Source organism: Colletotrichum fioriniae (assembly GCF_027942845.1).
Source record: "Colletotrichum fioriniae strain IMI 355084 chromosome Unknown scaffold_9, whole genome shotgun sequence".
Lineage (NCBI taxonomy): Eukaryota > Fungi > Ascomycota > Sordariomycetes > Glomerellales > Glomerellaceae > Colletotrichum > Colletotrichum fioriniae.
Window position 1 is genome coordinate 2,389,364 of NW_027076845.1, and position 20,470 is coordinate 2,409,833.

General features: G+C 52.6%; 4 protein-coding genes across 4 annotated transcripts; all 4 read right to left on the reverse strand.

The window, feature by feature from the left end:
* Positions 1–9,923: 9,923 nt before the first annotated feature.
* On the reverse strand, positions 9,924–11,307 carry ale1 (Lysophospholipid acyltransferase; the record flags this gene model as incomplete). Its single annotated transcript, XM_053199116.2, has 2 exons — positions 9,924–10,354; positions 10,428–11,307. 2 exons carry the CDS (start codon positions 11,305–11,307, stop codon positions 9,924–9,926), a joined length of 1,311 nt encoding a protein of 436 aa, XP_053043442.2.
* A 2,386-nt stretch (positions 11,308–13,693) lies between these two features.
* On the reverse strand, positions 13,694–15,031 carry VRG4 (GDP-mannose transporter into the lumen of the Golgi; the record flags this gene model as incomplete). The annotated part of the gene is made up of 4 exons (XM_053199117.1): positions 13,694–14,127; positions 14,197–14,577; positions 14,630–14,720; positions 14,783–15,031. The coding sequence occupies 4 exons, from the start codon at positions 15,029–15,031 to the stop codon at positions 13,694–13,696; spliced, it is 1,155 nt and encodes a 384-aa protein (XP_053043443.1).
* A 951-nt stretch (positions 15,032–15,982) lies between these two features.
* Positions 15,983–16,897, reverse strand: ADI1_2 (1,2-dihydroxy-3-keto-5-methylthiopentene dioxygenase; the record flags this gene model as incomplete). The annotated part of the gene is made up of 1 exon (XM_053199118.1): positions 15,983–16,897. The coding sequence occupies one exon, from the start codon at positions 16,895–16,897 to the stop codon at positions 15,983–15,985; it is 915 nt and encodes a 304-aa protein (XP_053043444.1).
* A 1,572-nt stretch (positions 16,898–18,469) lies between these two features.
* Positions 18,470–18,951, reverse strand: ADI1_3 (1,2-dihydroxy-3-keto-5-methylthiopentene dioxygenase; the record flags this gene model as incomplete). The annotated part of the gene is made up of 2 exons (XM_053199119.2): positions 18,470–18,826; positions 18,922–18,951. The coding sequence occupies 2 exons, from the start codon at positions 18,949–18,951 to the stop codon at positions 18,470–18,472; spliced, it is 387 nt and encodes a 128-aa protein (XP_053043445.2).
* Positions 18,952–20,470: the final 1,519 nt, after the last annotated feature.

Below are 20,470 nucleotides of genomic sequence, written 5' to 3' on the forward strand. Positions count from 1 at the left end.
GTGCTTTCGAATTGGGAAATTGGATGCTGAGCTGTCAGACACCTGCGGACCGCAGCGTCCATGATTCAATTTGTGCCTGCAGACTATTGTGCAGTAGCGCACTGGTGCTACGGATACATGCGCCTTTGGGCCGTTTTGGGGGAGAGGGGGGAGGGGGCACTACTGCATGCATGAGGGAAAGGACACCGACAAGATGCTGAACAGTGCAAACGCGAAGTGTCCGCGAGATGGACGCGCCCCGTTGGTGTCGTGGCATTATCCATGGACGTCGGGGATTGTCACCGTATAACCATTGACAAGGCACACCTGGCACCAAAGCAACCTTAGCTCCCTAGTGGGTGAGCGACCAATCAAAAGAGTCAATTGGAACTTTTCACAGAGAAACATGCTGCCAATGAGAAGGACGGGATGTCTGACTCCATCGTAAGGTGGCCCCTAAAAGGCTGCCCATGGAAATTAATCCCTCTTGCAAGTTGCCAGTCTCCAGTATCCAGTTATCCAGCATGCATCGCGGCCTCATCCGTTCTGGCATCCTGCATACTTTTGCAATTACTTGTATTCGTGCTCTTAAGGGCGTATCCGCAGCTCATGTCCGCCTCATCTCAGAAAAGCTAGCTTTTCTTGTGCAATACATACTACGTAGAGACAGTGCTTGGTGTCCGTGAAGCCAGACAAGTGACAAGCCTCCCCGACTCTTGCAGCTGTCCCCGTCCCTTGCGAGAGGGTCCAGCTTTTGTTTCCTTGCCATGTGCATCCATCCACCCATGCAGGTGCGCGACTCAGCAATATCGAGACCGACATAATTTCCAAAGATTGCCCGCACTTTGGACACCATAATTCTTATACAAGCACAATCGGATCAAGATGTCTTTCTACACTATTTGTACGGAGTTTCCAGAAGCATTAAGCTCAGACATAGCCGGGGTAACAGTAAGGCGGGCGAGTGTTTGAACCTTCACCCCGTCTTCACAGCAACGGGCCACCGAGCACTGTCAACGACGACCGCCATCGCCGTCCACAGTCCCGGTCCAGGCGGTGTAACTTGGGAACACGAATACACAGCAGTGATGGCCAATGGTTCCTCCTGTAGCGCACGAGCCTTTGGCGATTTTGGATCAAGACGGGATGGGGGGTTGTCACCAGGCCTTTATTAGCGGTCCAAAATGGGACTGTGCCCTGGATTTGTTACTTTTGTTTACAACACTTCCGCTTGCGGTAAGAAAGTCAACAAAGTGGCAAAGTTTTATCGCCGCGAGCTCTCCGTATCCGACCCATTGCAAATGTGGATAGTCCAAGTTGTGCTGGTTTGAGAGAGAGAGAGAGAGAAGAAGAGCTCCGCACCTCATCAAATATTCGACGGGATGATGGGAATTGTGGGATGAGATCCACCTGCGCCAGCTGGCATCTTGTTCCCCAAGGTGCAACCCAGACGCGACCTCGGCCAAGGTACGGATGGATATCCTTTTACTGAAATGTTTGTGGTTGGTTATCGCTTATAGGCCATAGCGGCTATGTCCAGACTGCAAACTGCAATGAGGTTGCAGGTGGTGATAAGCGCCTGAAAGCCGCCCACGCCGTTTCTTCTTTAAGTACCCCGCGCACCCTAAAGTCTTGTGCTGTTGCTGCGTTCATTACCAATTGCGAGTTGTTCTGTCAAAACCCCGTCCGCCGGCAACGAAAGCAAGAGGAAGAAAAAAGAAAAGAAAAAAGAAGAAAACGGGGTAACAACGGGACACACGACTTGAGCTGTGTTTTGGCGGAGTAGCTTCTTACACTCCAGGTTACACCCTGCATCTCACCACCAGAGCTCGGGTGTGATCCTGAGATAACATGACGATCATTGTGGCTCCAGGGGCCTATTTTCGTCCACTGACGATAGATGTGAAGTCCAACCTCCGCTGATGCCGGCGCTGGAGTCTGGACAGACAGGTGGGTTTTCTCATCTTGCCAACCGAAGTCAGCGTAAGCACGGCGCACCGGATGACAGGGCACGGCGACTCGCCGATGCGGGCCATATCCGTACTTCGTCCACTTGCTTGCGTACACTTGCGACGGCGTGTACTCAGGCCGCTGGCTGGCCACCCGTCACTGCAGCAGCAGAGGACAATGTCCAAACAAAGTGCAGCAAGTTGGTAGAACTGGCAGTTTTTGGAACAGTAAGGATGGTGAGCACGGATGCCCCTATGGTGGGAAGATTTTGAGCTTCGTGTTGCTGGTGAGCTAGGTATGTCTCAGTTCACCTTGAACTAAGGTTCGGCCTCTGCTCTCTCTGGGCTAATGATGAGTAAGTTGGCACCGACCAGGTCCCTTTACCCCGGGCCACCCTGCTTCACCGAGGTGAGCCCACCTAAACGGTTTACGGAGTGCACTACCTATCCGTACACACCAATAGATGGGATGATGTACTCCGCAACCGTAATGTGCCAACGTCTCTGTTCTCATTGAGTTGTTCAGCTGTTGCTGGTTCTCTGCAACTCGTCATCAAAGACCCAAGAAGCTGGGTGGGCTGACAGGGAACAAGGGAACGTGGAATCGTGGAAGCATGGAAGCATGGGTGAGGGGAAAATGATGATGGGGGGGGGGATTGGATTGAATTCAACGCCGTGGATCGTATCTGTTCTCTCAGTTTCCCTCACAGACATGGCGCGGAGAACGGGAGCTAATCAGCTCACGAATGGGCGCACCAAGGCTTAGAGGACCGGGCGGTTCACCACATGGGACAGGCACTCTGTTAAGCATATTGGATGACCTACTTACCTCTGCTTCTCTGTGTTTCTTCATGTCTTGGGGCTCCGTTTAAAGGACCGTGTTTTCAAGGCCATGGAGGCGCGCTACTTTAGATGCAAGGGACGTGCTCTCAAAACAACGTTCTTGAGACTGGGAAAGCTAAGCGAGAGAGCCTGCTCGTTGTTTTCTCCCATCCTCAAGACTCTACCGATATGTACCTTACTTCGTAACTATAACGTTGGGGGCGTTTCTTTATCCACGTTCACTCTTACCGTGCTTCACTATGAACAAGCATGATGCTCCGCAACCGGCTCCATCTACCGGTAAGTCATGGTATCCCAAGGTTCAAGTATCCGTACCTCACCTATATCTTTCCCACTACTTTGGGACCTGGGCACGCTACGCAGTCATCAATGTGCACGATACCCATATCTCGTTTGCTAGGCTATAGAGTAGTTTCAGTCTTCCCTGCCCTACATCGGTCACTAATTAGTGCGGCACTATCCGTGTGATATGGTAGCTTTACCCCAACGCCGCATCTCGGGCTCTCAGCCTAGGACGTCCTTGACCTTCTAGTCGTTTTCCTTGGTGGCGCCGTCGAGCGAGCAGTTGTGCTTGGCCGGGTCATCCAGACCTTGTGCTCGTTCACGGGTCAGGGAGCTCCTTGGGGTGGCCTTGGGTCGGGCGTTCGTCACGGCGGCGGCTTGTTTTGTTTTCCTCGTCAGACTTTGCGAACCACGTCAACGTCGGAAGAGCATAATGAATAATAATAGCGGCTGCTGTCGTGTGTTGCAATTAGCAGCCGTGTGTCAAAAAGGCCTCGACCCCGTCGCCATGGCCGGGTAGCACTGTTGCCCTCCTCCTCCTCCTTCTTCTTCTTCCTCTCCTTTACCTTGGTGGAATCAGCTGGTGAAGATAAAGTACGTGGTTCGTTCCATTGGAGGACAGCGGGCGCGCATCAGACTCGACAACCCGAAGCATCAACCAACCTAGGGCCGATCCCATGCGACGTAAGGTAACGGCTATCCAACCGTCCCCTTTTCCAACAAATACTGCCTACGCTATTCCGCGTCGCCCACCGTGTCGGCGCGACTCTAGCCAGTTGTGTTCCCCGCCGCCGCCCCCTGGTGCTCCGGCTCGAGCCAGTCCGGCCGACATTCTACTTACAGATGGGTGCTGCAGCATAGCCGCCATCAACCATTGCCGCGCAAAAGTCTGGCCCAGCTTCCAAGCCCCTGATCCGGCTCGAGTGTCGAGTATCGAGTCTCGAAAGCAGCCCTGGTCGGCTGGCATTTGAGGGTGTCAAGTGCAGAGGCCCAACCTTGCCGCTCATTCGGCCACTGCCACTACCAATTCGAATCAGCATCCCATAACTTGTGCAGTAATTAGTCCCCGTTATCCATACGACGCAACAAACGCACTCGACCGCCCTTTTCGCATCCAGGACCGGCCCACTTCCGCTTGGGCGAGCAAGAACTATCGTCGCGCTGTGCTGTCAGGAATCAGAAGTCAGGACCCAGGAGTCGGACCTGCATGAGACCCGGAGTCTCTCTTTCTAACAGATTACGTCTAAAACGTCGGCTTGACTGGCGACTGGCGACGAAATAGCCGCTTGGCTGGAGACCGGCCGTTCTTGCATCTCGATCAAGGTAGCCAGTCGTGGACGGGGAGCGAACTGTAAGTATTTATTGGAGGGTGGAAAGTGAGGTCAGTGGCCGATAGCATTTCTTACCTTTCTTGTCTTCCTTGCCTCCCATTCTTGCTCGAGGTGCCTTCCAAGTTGACAAGTTGAAGCTTTTGGTATCCGTAAGTACCTACCATTCACAAATACCTACCTATCCTTACCTTAAGGAGTACCCCCCCGTACGGTGTATCTGTACGGATACCTGAGAAGTGGCAGGAATGGAACACCGCCCATTTCTCCTTCTCTTTTCCTGCTTTCCTCTCGGCTCCTGCCTTGGTCTGCTTCCATTCCCACTCGTTCCTCCCCTCCTGCCCTGTGGCCTGCCCTGTCACCCTGTCTAGCTCTTCACCACGGGGCATCCTTCACCTGCAAGATACCCTGCAATTGCTGCTTCACCCCGGTCGTTCATTGCGGGCCTGGTATCCGTAGTGTACCCTTGCTGTACCTACCTTCAGGTACCTAGCCTGTCTCTCTATCTCTACCTTACTACGTATCTCTCTCTCTCTCTCTCTCTCTCTGCCACGCACGCACACGCACACAAACGCACCTCAAATCACCTTGCACTTGCAGGCTTGCAGGCTTGTAGAGCACCAGACGGGGGAAGGGGAGGCTAGAGCTTCTTGTCCACTTCCATGAGGTGGCAGCCAGAGCTTAGAGGTGCCCACCCAAGGTACCTTAATGTCGTCTGCCCGCCGTCGTGGTGTCTTTTCTGGTCTTCTACTCGTCTTCCAACACTCCCGAATTTTCTTTCCCTTTTCCCCTTCTTTTTCGCCCTCTCTCTCCCTCCTCCGGCCTGCCTGCCTGCCCATCTTTCGTCGTGCTTGCCGACGTCTTTTTCTTGTCTCGTCTGTTGAATTGCATCTCAAGGCCATTTCGCCTGTAATAATCTCACACTCTCATTTATCGTCTCTCGTGACGTCTTTTCTTTGCCTTTCCCCTTGTTCTTCTTCTTCTTCTTCATTGCCACAATCTTTTATCACTATAGTACATTATCTTACCCATTCCCTCGAATCCAGTCAATCACTCACTCGTTTCATCACATCTTGGCCGCCGCGGCTACTCCATACGCAACAACGTAAACCACCGACAAAGAATTCCAGTCGGCCCACGCGCCGTCCATCGACGACACTCTCACCCAACACACATTCACACACCTATTAGGTACCTTAATGAAGAAAAGCGGCCTTCTAATGCATTTGGAGCATTTTCATCTGGACCAATCCACTCAGGTCGAGGCAACACGGAACCTCTCGAGCTCAACGACGACATTGGACGTCTTCGACTCGACCAAATCTATTTCGACGAAATCCCCTTGGGAAATTTCGAAAAACCACCACGCATTTTGACCGCCCCGAGCTGGAGCTACAGCTACAACAGCCAACTACTTCCACACACCCTTCTCCACGGCGCCGCATGACCTCGACTGCCAGAGTTCGCACAATCAAAGCCATCTGTGATTGTTTCTCACCCTGCTTTTAATTCGAGATAGCTAGTGCACAGACCGGATCGGTGTCCGTCACATTCGTCACCCCCAGCCGTGCTGGTCTCAGCGAGTCAGCCGCTCCGAGAATTCCATTGCGCTCGGCCCCCGCCTGCTCCCGCAACCGCCCTATCCCCCGTTAAGCTCGGGTGCCACTCGCACTCCATGGCCCGGATACCCCACGCCGACAAAGACTACCCGCCTCGACGCTTACGCTTGTCTGCGAAAGCCACCGGTTTCTTCTTCCTCCCGCAGCCACCTCACGGAGCATGTCCGGCTCCGGGTCCGGGTCTGGGAGCCCCTCCCGGGGCAGCCCCTCCCGGTCCCAACGGAGGCCGTTACATGAGCGCTCCAATTCCCAGTCTAATTCATTAGCCATCCGCATCGTCCCCTACAGTCCGCCTCGTCCAAGCCACAAGAATCGAGACTCGACAGCCTCGGCTTCATCATCACGCACCCCCACATCGACGACCGCACTGCTATCTCCCAACCCATCGGGTTACGATCACACCAGCTATTCATGGACCGACGACCGTACCGCCAGCCGCGCCAGCGACCGCTACTCTCACAGACGATCTCACTCTTCCAGCACACGAACCTCAGTGCTGTCGCCAGCCTCCTCAACCTTCCCATTGGTGAGCGCCAAGGATAGCGGTGTTTCAGGCTCGAAACTGCGATCCGACTCCTTGCCCGGCGACGAATCGTCCCCCACCACCCCTGTCCCTACCACTCCACCACATCAGACCGATATTTCCCACGTTAATGCACGATCCCGGTCTACCCAACGCAGCGCCGACAATGAGCCTGTCACACCCTCAGCGAAGCGCCCCTTGTCCCGCCGTCGCAATCTCATTACGCTCAACGCCGATGGCAAGACCTTCTCCCTTTTGCCTCAGGGGCAGCGGGCCGGAACCCAAGGAGACCAGGCCACTAGCACCGCCCCAAGGTTATCACTTTCGACTACCGCCTCGCATGAGCGCCTTTCAGACGCCTTCAGTGAAAATCGTCCCAGCTCAACCGTGACTTCCTACCCAGATCAAAGCTTTGCTTCCACGTTGACCCCGGCATCCTCGACCACGCAATTAGCAGGTGATTTTATTACCAGCACAGCCGGGTCTTCGTCGTCTCCTTGGAACTATCGAATGGTTGGTGGCCTACGCAAGGTTCCCAACACTCCCGATCTCAAGCAGAAGCAAAAGTCGACGCTACTCTACCCGGAATCCGATCCAGTCCCATCTTACCCATCATCCCCATCAGGTTCTCGACTCGCGCCGCTGCCAGAGGCGCCAACCGCTGCTGATTCGTCTGAATCTTCCGAGCCCCACGATTTGCAGCCCAAAACCTCCTTTCAGTCATCCGTCACTGCGTCCACGACTTCAGAAAAGACGAACTACAAAGTCTACGGCTCCAATTCTCCCCAAGCGACCGACGTCGACAGTGTTTTACATGCGCCATCGACGACCTCCGAGACGACAAACTATAAGGTATTCGGTTCCAGCTTACCTTCTTCGCCCGAGCGAGAGGAGTCGTTGCAACCGCCATCCTCGAGCCACTCCAACTACGTAGTCCTTGGCCGGTCTTCGCCTCCAGAACCATCATCTGCCGAGAGAAGTCCCCCAAAGACGGCCGATAGCGAACAGAATTACGTTGTGCTCAGCGCGTCGTCCCCAGCACCATCATCCGCCGCCTCTAGCCGCCGTTCCCGTATCAGGCCCGAGTACTCGCAGGAAAGCCTTTTGGTGGCTCCGCTGAAACCCTACAAGGCGAAGAAGAGGGCCAACGAAAGGTTTGGATACTACAAGTCGCGTTCGAGGGATTCCTTGCGCCGTGCAGCGTCGGTGAAGTCGATTTCCGGCTCACTCACTCTCGAAGCAGCCCAGAATTTCCTCGCCTCTCCTGCTGCATTCTATCGATCCCGTGTTCTGGCCAGCCAGCCAGGTCGGCAGCCTGACGCGCGAGCTGCGCCAACGGAACCCGCACCCATTTCTGTTCCTGCTGAATCCCACATGACCACCCATCCTCACCAATGGAGCTCCCAACTATCCACCGTGATTTCGGAGAGTGAAGGGGACAGCGAGCCTCCATCACGTTCCGTGTCTCCATGGTCTGTGCCTGGGAGACGGGGTAGCATACCGTTGAGCAGCCATAGCCGGCAGATGCTTAGCATTTCGTCATCGCTAGCTGCAAACGAGGAGCGCTCACTCTCTCACTCCAGATCCTTCACGGACTCTCTCGAACGCCCTCAAGCTACACACAGCAGAGGGAACACGCTTCGCATGGTCAGCGATCGAGACGAACATGGCGACGGCCTGGCAGAGCTGAACCAGCTGCATCAACGGCCTTCGCGGACCGGCCTTTCAAGCTTCTTGTCGAGTTCCTCGTCAGACCGGAACCTCCACTCCTCTAGTAGCTCCCGTGCAAACAGTCTTAACTCAGCGTCTATCCCCGCTTGGGCCAAGTAAGTCAACCCGATATCCTGCAGGAGGCAGCGTGATCTCGGTAATTGGACCTCAAGCTAACGTAGCCGCCTACTTGCAGATTCTACTACGGAAGCGGGGAACGTCGCTTTCTTGCCAGCTCGGGAGACTCGATTATGTCAGATCCGAATGATAGCCGGCCACCAAGCTCGTTCCAAAGCCGTTCCCCCAGTGTCGAACAGCTCGCCATGAACATCTACAGCCCCAGGCGGCGGCCGAGAGAGGTGAACCTTGCCAACCCTCGGCCACTGTCAGACGTCGGCTCCATGGAAATCAACCAAGCACCGTTGACAGACAACCGAATGCGCAGCGGGTTAAGGAAGAAGACATCCAGTATCTGGTCACCCCACTTGCGGCGTGATCAGAGGGCTGGTCGTCACAGCATCTGGGAACCACCTTCTATGACGTGGTCAGCCGAGACAAGCATGCTGGGGAAGCGAAACGTGCAGGTTGCTTTCTTCGCTCTGGGATTCATTTTCCCGTTTGGTGAGACACTCCTACTCCACGGTACTGTATTGACACAAGGCTAACCTGAGCCAGCATGGATGATTGCTGCCTTCCTTCCGCTACCCCCGGACCCTCAAGCTGAGATGGCCGAGCGCGACCCACGATCAAGCCTGTTGGACGAAGAACGAGACCTTCCTCGGCGAGTTGCAGCGGTTGACGAGACTCTTTTCCAAAGCGCCCGTTGGTGGCGTGCACTTAATCGGTACATGTCCGTCATTGGTCTTCTGGTCGTTGGCGCCATTGCGGCTCTCGTTGTTGTCGGCGTAAAGCAAGGCTGGGGCCAAATGGTGTAGCCGCCTACTCCCTGCCGCCTCCTTTCTAATTGTATGCACCACCTCAAACAAAGGGGTCTGGTGCCCGAACACGCCGCGGTACACATCTTTTGGCCCCGGCAGCAAATATGTATTCATCAAAAGCATTATTGGCCGTTCAAGTTCAGCGCAGCGGCATCACGATTAGGGTAACGACTAAATCCCTTGACGAATCTACGACATCAGTTATTTTTCTTTCTCATATAGACATACACATACCAAGTGTTCTCGGCAGCCGACCATCCGGCAATTTCTACCATCTAGTCTAATGGCTCCGCACAACGAAGACGCTTGCTAGCCATACATAGTTCGCTGTAATTGTACACCTGGCCAGATTGGGCCATGCCCTTGATGACAACATTATGGCATTTCCTTCTGATTTTCTCTCGTTGGGCGACTTGGATTGCTTGACGATACCCCCCTTGACTTTACACGGGAGTCAAACATGCTGGGATTGGTGTTGGGTGATTGGAGACGACGGTGCCAGACAGTGGCATCACGTTACTGTTGTGGGATATAGACATCATATTATAATGGTTTAGTTTTAGATCTGCATAGCCTGCAATGTCTAATGACCTGCCCTTGGAGGGCTTCTTACAACCCAACGCCTCGCCCATTTCGCGACTTTGATAACAGCTCTGGACCCATCAACGCTGATTCCATATATGCCGGAACAAGGGCGACTCTGGATCGAGACGGGAACAATTGTTTGCAAAGATGCCGCCCTTTCCCGGTCTTCAAGCAGCTTTGCTTCTTTGCCTGGCTTCCACCTCAGCTTTGATTTCTTCCATGGCCTCGTCAATCTCTCGCTGAGGGTCCGCCGACACACCCAAGACCGGTTCCCGGCCTGAAAGACTGTCTTGGCTCAAGGTACGGGTCAGCTTGGCACCGCCTTTGCCTTGACGTGCCTCGAGTTGCTTGCGAAGGATTTGTTTTGCCGGAGAGGCAAAGAAGGCCATGGAAAGCGCAGTGCCAACAATGGTATAGAAGTAGACACGAGCCCATACCTGGACCGAGCCGGAGAACTCTAGAACAAGGAATGGGGTGACAACGAAGGACATGCCGATTTGAGTAACGAAAAGCGAGAGGACGTCGTAGTAGACCTTGTTGGAAGTGGGCGCACCGCTGGTCGCGTCGAGGAAAAAAGCGCGAAAGTAGCGACGATAGTCTATCATAGATGTTAGTCCATCATAGCACTAGTGCTTCTGAGCCTACAGCGGCTCTCTCACAGGTGTACTTACTCTTGGCGACAGTTTGGATGAAGCTGGCGAGGATGAAGCTCATGTAATAGCCGGGATAGAACCCATGCCAGAGGGCACTAGTACTGAACGTGAGAAGACTGGCGCGGAATCCAGGCTTTTTCCCAACAGGCGTAACCCGTAGGTATACATAATTCCTCAACCAATTGTTGGTGTTGATATTCCAGTTGCCTAGGTAGGCACGCGTGTTCTGGGCTGTCTCGACGCCCCAGGGGTTGATGTTCTGTAACCTGTTCCATGACACTTTACCGGTGACAGGATCAACACCATTGTAGCCCAGGCCGGCCAAGATACAAGCGCCCTCGGTCAAGCACCAAACTCCATAGTATTTCAAACGGGCGGTAAATCCGACCATGTGAAGAATCCATACCCTGTGGAAAAACCCATGATCCATGTACGAAGGACTCGTTAAGTAGGTGATTGGGTAGTAGCCAGAGAGAATCATGAAAAGCGCAATCCACCCTAGACCACTGGCAGCTTTCAAAGTAGCAGGTGTCCCACTACGAGGGATCTTTCTCTTCTTCCTGACAGGAGGCTTCTTTGAGGGGTCGACTTGGGCCGGAAGGTCGAACATTGTGGTGTCTATCCATTTGCGGTAGTCGGTGTAGTCAAAAGCCGGTCCGGCGAAGAGCGAAGGAAAGAAGAGTACGTATCCAGCATAGTCCATAATACTGGGTAGCTCGATCAGTCTTCTTTCTTTCTGGTACTCGGATACCTGGTCGTCCGGGAGCTGACCGTCCGCAACGTTCCAGCAGAAACCGCTAAGCTTCATCAAAAGCACCATCTGGGCGCCAGTGATATCGACGGAAGACGGGCTATTGGCCACTTGACGAGCGATGTGACTTATGGACATGTGGCCCATGAGAAACGTGAAGCCGACCCATGGCATGAATGGGCTGGTGCGCATATACTTCGCAATGCTGTAGATGCCGGCAGAAGCGATAGCTAGGGTGCGCACTCCATCCCACAAATCGAAAAGGCCGACCAGATAGAAAGTGGAGGTGCTAGTCCAGGAGCCGAAGTGTCAATGACAAGACCGGTTGGAAGAGACAAAGGAGCCAGCCTGGGTATCTGCTGGGTAGCATACCTTATTATGAAGAGGTTTTTGAGGTCAGGCCTGGAGTCGGGTACTCGTTTGAGCAAGCCAGCTAACGGGTATGATATGAGGAACGAGAAGACGAGCTTGACTGGAAAATCGTGGTGTCAGTGCTGGTGCTCTATTGGGACGAGGGTTCATAGAGCTTCGCTATGTAGCCGAGCTTGATGGGAGGGACCGACGTTCGTCTGGAGATGCGCCGATGCGCGAAGCAAGAAGCTCGAAAGCTACAGAGGCAAGAAAAAGTTAGCAAGAGAGGCTTCAGTAGTGGAAGAAGCCGACATAGGTAGAGTCACAAGGTATTAGTCGAGGGTGCATGTTACGTACGCTTATGAATGAAGGGTAACATGTTGGCTAGAACTGCCGCTACCACTTGTCGAATAGATCCGACGACGACGCCAAGGTGCGAGGCTGACTTGCAGTAGGAAAAGACGTTGAAGAAACGCTTAGTCCATATCTCCTTGGAGATGAGTTAGAGGAGAAGCGAAACACCGAGAGGTGGAGGCTCGGAGAGATCGACCTTGCGCCGAGGGAAAATAAGCGATGAGTTGGGGAGTTGTCAAATGAGGTTTTTTGACTTTGGTAATGGATGTTGGGATCATGTGGCGGCGTGACAACTTCGGATGACGGGACGGGAGCTAAAGTAAGCAGGAGACAGCTGATTATGCCAACACAGCTATGATTGCGGATCGTCTCAAGAAGAGGAAACGAACAGCATTTTGGTGTGACGGCTGAAATGGCACGTGGACCTGTTGGCGATGGGCCATTCTCAGATCGCAAGGGGGAGGCGACGGTAAAGGCGTCCCCTGGAACTTCTACCCCCACCAACCTAACAATACTAACGGATTTCCTTGCCTCCCCTCCTCTAGGAAGAAACCTTAGACTTAGGAAAGAGAGAAGAGTAGAGCTAGTAGAAGTATAGTTTCTTATTAAAATTCGTTTTTTTTGAATTCAGTTTTTTTTTTATATAAATATTAGTAGTCAAAAATAATATTAAATATATAAATTTATATTTGTAAATATTAATAACGTTAATTGAGAACGGCTAAGTTATATTATAGTTATAATAACCTTATTTTGAGTTTATTTGAAAAAGAAAATCAAAATTAATAAATTAAAATCTCATAAATCAATACTACCATAAGCTTTCTTCCGTGGTTTTCCGAGGCCACGTTGAAGAAAGCTTGGATATGGCATAGTCAGGGTGCCCTTTGCCACATGCCTCAGCTGCCCACCCTAATGTACTGTGGAGGGTGATGTCACAGATCCTGATGGCTGATAACTAGGTATATTCTACCTCATACAGTTCTATAGGGGAGCCCCACGTACATCGGTCCCAAGCTTTCAACAAGAACCACCATTGCTTCCTCACTCACCTGAGATTGGGGTGTTAAGGTAGTTAGGTACATTGGGGTAGCCTGGCAGCTCAGGTGCAGAAAATACCTAGTCAAGCCATTCTAACAAAGACACGCTGATGGCTCGCGTTTCTCTCTTGAGAACCATTTACAACTTCAAATCCCACGAAGCAAGCTGCCCTACTCTAAACTTTGACGTGGGTACATGGGGCGCTGTCAGCGTCGCAATTTTCTTCAACCGATTGGGGCGCCTCGGAGTTTTCAGCGTCTCAACCAAACTCACCGCCACATCTTGTTGAATCAAATTGTTAAAATGGATCGCAGATATGTCGGCCCCCCCCCCCCCCCCCCCTTGCCGACCCTTTCACAACGGGAAGGCTGTCAAGGCTTGTGTAGAATCAGTGTCATGGCATTACAACATTGCTAAATCGTCCACAGTACTGTACTATCGTTCCACATTCATTTCGTCAGCAAACGAAATGTTGCAGTATTCTAACACGCCTTTTCATATCTTATCATCTCGTGCTTCTCCTTCTTCCGCTGTTCCGCTCACATCCCAAAGGCTGAGCATGCATCGCGGCACAAGTTTTCTTGTCTATTCTGATCTCAAGAGCAGAGCGAAGCCGATTCTGGCCGACTTCAAATGCTATGATGCCCTCGGCCATCACTCCTGCACGGCTGTCAAAAATGGGATAGATGACGGCCGTCACCAGCGTGCCACCGACACAAGGGTCTCACGCGGACAAGCTACGCCCAAATTTGTCTCCAATCCGGCAACCTTTCCATACTGGCAGCCACTACTTGTTCGCATCCCTGTTGCTCTGCGAGCTCGCGCTCATGGGTTGTGTCGTCGGCAATGACATCTTGGAAGCCTCCGTCTGACGGATTCTTGCCCACGCGTAGACGATACCGCTGATGAAGCCAACAACAATGGCCGACACACTGCCAAATGTGACAGGAGCGTCGAAGAAGACCAGACCACTGATGGCGATGGGAAGCTTGTTAAGTGCGCCAACCACAGAGTACGTCGTTGACGAGGTCACGCGAATGCACCATGCAGAGCAGTAGGAGATGAAGATGGCGCAGAGTCCCGAGTAGATCATGCCGACAAACAGGCTGTTGCGCGACTCGGCGGGGAAGTTCTTCTCGATGTTTGCCGAGGACCAGTCCTCGGCAAGGAATGTGCAGACGATTAGGACGGGAATCGTCAAAAGGTTGTTGTAAAACATGGCTTCACGACACACTCGTCAGTAAATTCTGCCAATCAAGGGGGAACGTCTAGACGTTCAGGGCAACTCACTGTCCCAGTCCTTGAAGTTCATCTTCTTGATGACTTTGCGCATTCCCAGCACATATGCCGCAGTGCAGCAAACGTTCATGCCCATCCAAGCGTACCCAGCGTTCAAGGTCGAAACGGCGGCAGATGCTTCGGCAGACTGCGAGCCCCCTCCTAGAGCATGCTGGACATCAGCCCAGGCGGCAACAACGGAGCTGAGGACCATCAGGCCAAAAGAGAGAAGGGCAAGAGGGCTGACACTGCCGCCGAACCACAAAACCTCGCCGTACGCGATGACGATGATAGTCAAGTTCTTGAAGATGGTGTATACTGGCACAGAGAGGAATTGCAAGGCCTTGGTGCCCGTGTAAATCATGCCAACCAGGAGGAGTGCGATAGGGAACCCTGCAGATGGTAAGCTTTGGCCGATGCCTGCATCACGTAGGTCAAGACTAACATTTCTTTGCCTTGTCAGTGTCGAAGGGCGCCAGGTTCGTAATCATTCCGAGGTTCTTGCAGACGATGATGGTAAGGATGCACACAATGGACTGGATAGCAGGGCTGAGTTAGAGGTGTCCGCGACTGAGGATTTGCCTTGGATTGAACGCACCTGGACAGCAAGGTAAAGAAAGTTCAGGTTCCAGAACTGGCCGGAAACAACGTATTTGTTGACGACTGTCATGCTGATGGAAGAGAAGCAGTAGGCGAGAATGGCAGCGCCGGGACTGTTGTCAATCTTGCTGATTGGCGATCCAAGAGCAGGACGCGACCTTGGAGGAGGCCGAGCAAGAAAGCCATCCTTCTCTCCAAACGACTCGGAGGGGCGGAGCTCGTAATCCTCGTTCTTCTTGTCCGACATGATGGCGCTCGGTGTATGGTTGTCTGGACGGTGTGTGAAGTTGGCAGTGGAAGCAAGCTGGCTTCAACGGGTTTGGCGCAGGACGCGGCCTTGGAGCTTGCGAATGCGCCGAGATTCGGTGACGAGAAGAGTTGTGTTTGACCGGCCTCGCGAACTCGACGAGGTAGAAGGTACTGATGTGTTGATCGAGTCGTTACTGCGGTCCTCCACGTGTCGTTGTCTGCGGACGCGGCAATCTGGCTCTAGAGAAGCGTTGTTGAAGATCTGGGGTCAAGAAAGAAAACGGAGGTTAAGGGGGTCAAATGCTCTTGGGCATTACAACGGACGGGACGGGAACGCAGGGGAACACGCGTGCGCCTACCTACCAAGGGTCACGGAATTCCACCTCAGATTGGATGGCCTTAGTGCTTTCTATAGGCCAGGTGGAGAATCTCGGGGCACGTAAGCTCCCAAAATACCGCCCGCGACAGCCCAGCCAAGGAGCCATAAAAGTATCTTTGGTAAGAAGGGGTGAATGCAAGGGACCACTGGACACACCTAGCAGCCCCAGGGGTGCACCATTCCAGTTCAACCACAGGGCACAGTAAGGGAAAGTGTCACGCTGCCTCACCCTGGTTTTTTGTGGGGGGGTTTTTCTTTCCTTTCCTTTTTTTGCTCTTCTTCTTCTTCAGAATTACGTAAGGCAAGGACCGTAAGGTTGGCCTCTGGCGCTGTCTTTCGGGGTGGTAACCTACGTGCCTACCTACTTTATCCGTACATGCCAATGTACGTGAGATACTCGCACTGCTTTCTTGTAGAAGAATATCCCCAATATCTGGCAAAGCTTGAAGCACGGAGAACTATTTGCTTGCGCATTGCAGTCTACGAGAGGCAGGAGCCACCGTTCGCATCTTCGCCATTGAGAAAGAAGATCAAAGAACTGAAAATTCACTATGACTCGGCACACAACTTCTACGCAGTTCCCTGGCCAGGCGCATCCTGCCCAGAGTCGGCCATGCTTTCATCTTGATCTGCCCGAGCCTCCTTTCCCTCCCCTTCATCGGGCGGAGCGGGGAAATTCAGATGTTTCCAGTCCTCCAATTCTTCGGTGACGGACCGCAGCCTATCACGAATACTCTCTATTGCATAGCTCCCCAGAAGGAGACGCAGCGGGGGATACGAGCAGTGAGCCAACTGCCAGACGAGCTCCGCGCACTTGACGGCGCTTGTCGGCTGCCGGTCACCGAGCCACTGGACCATTCTTTTGGCATGCAATGCTGGTGATGTTGCCTGCGCGTAGGCATCGCTCGCAGGTTTGATGAGGAAATGACCCCAGGTTGGTAACGGCGTTGCAAGGGTATCTGGCTCGTCCCTTCTGACGAACCCTGGCTCTACGAGTGTTGCCTTGACATTGAATGAGTCTGTCTCATAAAGCATAGCTTCTATGAGTCCCTCGACGGCATACTTGGTTGCACAATAGGGGCCGAGGCCCGGAACGCCCAGAGCTCCTGACGTGGAGCTGAAAATCAGGTAGCGGCCGCCGTTCTGTTGGCGAAAGTAGGGTAGGCTGGCTTGGATGATGTTCAAAGTGCCCATGAAGTTCGTCTCGAACTGATTGCGGATTTCGTGCTCGTCCTGGTCCTCACATGCTCCAATTACGCCATAGCCAGAACAGTTGGCTACAACGTCAAATCGCTGGAACCGTTCCAAGGTCCGTTCAATGACCCGCGCTACCGAGTCTCTCGCTCGAACGTCACACAGCATCCCTAGGCAATTTTCACTGTCCTGCTGTGCTACCATTTCCTCTGGCGTCGTCTCGAACACACGACCCACGGAAGTGACGAGATCTCCTTTGGACAAGGCGGACTTGACAAGAGATCTACCCATGTGGCCGGTTCCACCGAATACCTACACAGGAAGTGCTTAGTCAACGTCAGAAAGTAAGATGAGGGTGTCCCATCACTTACAACCCAGACCAGCTGCTTTCTCTCGCCGTCAAGTTGTGGTGGATCACAGCTTGCTGGGAGTTGAAGCTTCACTCTTGACGGTCCATCCGCGGGAGTCGCGCTGTTCTCACTACACACTTCCATCGCGCTTATTTCACAGACTCTGGGTGACGTTACGAGCTCTACGCAGCTCTATAGATAACCTCGCGGCCTTTTGGCAGTCGGTATGGAAGCAGTCTTCAGAGAGGCAATCGTTGCAGCTCGTTTGTTACGGAAGAGAGTTACTAGATGCACTGTTGGCGGTGAGATGGAAGGAAAGGGGACGGTAGAATGCCGGTGGCTGTGGCAAGTGCAGATACGCGAGCCATTAAACCAATATAGAGTAAGATGAGGTATGGAAAAGAAAAGTAAATCGAATGTGAGATTTCAGCTTGCTCAGTGCATCCACGTGTGAGACGACGTGAAGGGCAAAATAAGGATTGGTGGCCTTGGGGAAGGCCTACCTGGGCAAGGTACTTTTGCCTGCTCCAATGATCCCGAGGCCGATGAGGATGTGGTTGTTGAAGGTCGCAAAGTGACCAGTGCTTATTGCTGAATGAACCCGGCGATTTCGGTAGATGAGTACTGGTATATCCGTACCCCACTTCCCCATGCCCTCTTCTTAATCCAGGTACATGCATAGGCAGCTGGGTATCCGTATACCGGTATGTCTCGATGCATCTAAAATTAGCTTTTGATGCCATTTCCACGAGCCTCAGCTACAGGATGAGTGTCGGATGATTCTCGCATTGCCTCCTCATGACGGTCAAGGTAGGTAGGTAATGCTGGATGGGCCAACGGCATTCTCCGCTGTCTACTGGTTCCAGTAGCGCACCAAAGCTGAGAGCGCCAGGTGTGATTGATCCTACGAGTGAGTGGCCTTTAAGCGTTGGCGTCTAGGGGTGGGCAAGCCGGTATTCGTTTGATGGAGGAATCACAAAATAGAGACAAATGTCTTGGAATCTCGTCACAATCGCGCTGTGCAATAGAGGGAGGTGTTGGTATAGGCATTACCCAGTCTAACGCCTGTTTGCCAAGTCGCACATTAGCCAAGAAGGAGCCTTCGGGGGAAGATTTGCCGTAATTACTCGGAAACAAGTTCAGAGTGCAAAGGATCCCGCAAGTGACAAGCAGCATCTCCATATTCCCACTAGATATCTTATCCACGTGCTTCGCTCATGCCCACCAAATCTCCCACATGTACCATGTCCTTGGCTGTTGTTCATGCTGGTAAGCCGTTCTGGAGGTATTGCTCAACGTACTCTTTCCTGTGCGGGTTCACATCAAGGTCCTTCGTCCTGTTCAAAGGGGTCCACTTAGGCTCATCTTTGAAGAGCCTCATTGCCTTAATGTACTATTGACTGTTAGCAAACTACATAACCTCTAGATATATGCACTGCTTACGTTAGACTCGTCAGTTGTGAAGCGGTGGTAGATGCCAGGAGGCAGGATAATTAAGTCGTCCTGCCAATGGTCAGCTGGCCGCAGCGCCATTTGTCGACGAACGTGGCGATATTACCTTCTCAACACGGATACGAACCCAAGCGTCGTCGGCGCTTCTCACGTCAAAGAAACCTTGACCGTCGCGAACATAGCGAATTTCCTCATCCTCGTGCAAGTGCTCGTGGAAGAAGGATTTAACCTTTTCCTCGTAGATCTCGCCCATCTTCTCCGGCGACACAACAATCTCGTCTCGGTTCCGGTACCCGCGGTCCGAAGCCAGCTGGTTGACCCCATCCAGATCAGGGATTTGGTGGTAAAAGACACCAAGCTTCTTCAGATCTTCGACGGTAACCTCCTTACCAGAGTCATGTGCCAGGCGCTGGTCACCCTATAGCGCCGTTGATAGTTAGTGGATGATTACTATCAAGGACTCAAGCTTTGGTCATTTTGAAGATTCTAAAGAAATGCTTCTTCTCAACTTACATCAAGGCCGTCATACCAATAAGCCTTCATGTTGGTGAGTGGGTAGTGTGTCGCAAGCCTGAGAGTTGTGCGTAAATAAGACTGAGAGAGTTTGTATGCCTATATAGATTGCACTGTAAATAGTCCGTATCAAACTATTCCGAAAAGTCGAATATCAAAAGATTCTGTGATTGGCAACAATGTTGAGCTGGTATTACCTCGATTGCGCTTTGAAGGCACTGAAGAGGTCGGGTTCACTTTTTGTATTTGAAATGACGCAATTGGCTCAGCAGGTGGGGTCATCAGAAGAGGTGCTGGAAATGAAGCACGTCGTTGTCCGTCCGTATCTACCTTACCTACACTAAGGTGCCTAAAGGCTAAAGGTAAGGTCAGGTAGCACGTGGGGCTGCCATAGGTCATTCCGGCTGGACCCCACCACCGGCGCGCGCTGCAGCAGCCCGACCTTTCTTTGCGACCTCGCGTGAAAGTCAAGACGGCCGGAGCCGGGGCCACGACTACAGCCCGAGCTGTGAATTGGCTACCTTACCTCAAGGTACCCGAAGAAACAGCAATGCTAGCTAAAGCACCTTGACTTACGACACAGTAGAGGGAAGACGCACGTTGCAAAAGCGAACACGGAGAACGATGCATGCAATACGTTGATCTGTGCTTTCGCCTGGCACAACTGTCGGGTGTAGAAGCTAGCTCTAAGGTATCTATGCTTATGGCAAATTCAAGCCTAAGGTGCTTCGTTGATGAAAATCATGCATGGATACAAAGACATATGCCGTTCAATGGAGATATCGATACCCCAACGCCAAGAACCATGCAAATATTGCTAATCCCACCAGCTCTTTCTACCTTCTTTCCCGTCCACCAATAGGTTTGCCAAACATGTCCCATCATCGGACATCAGCAGCAAGCTCTGGGCCTCCAGCAATGGCAATCTCATTGTTGATGCCATCAGCTGTTTCCTCCACCTGTCGTCTCTCAAAAAGCCTCCTCCACCAGCCTGGAGGATCGAACGGGCGCGATCCATTGTGCAAAGGCGGGTATACATCGGTAAAGAAGTACCAGATGTGTCCAATCACCACGCCCATAATTTCATCCTTGGGAATAGAGCCATGGAGAATAAGGCTGAAGGCCATCAGAACCCACGGTAGGTAGGGGGCTGTGAAGACCAGCAGTCCAAGGAAGCTCAATCTCGTGTCCGGGTTACGCCGCGACCAAATATAAACGAGAGTTGAAGAGAGTGGGTGGCCCAAGAATGGCATTGAGACCAGTGGCGACAAGAGAAGAAGACTCGCCATGGAGTACACGAGCAACCAGGAAAAGTGTGCTGGGGAGCGGCCAGAGGACTCTTCGAGTAATCGTGCGTAGCGTTGAAGGAAGTAGACGTGGAATAGCAGATCGAGCGAGAATGGACCGAAATAGAGGAACGTAGTCAGAAGACGCCAGTACTATGAGGATATTCAGAGTGATCAGCAATGTTTCAGGTATCTTCGGGGGAGAACTAGATTGTCGTGGGGCTGCGATCAACGCGCAACACATCAGCAAATGGAGAATGGGA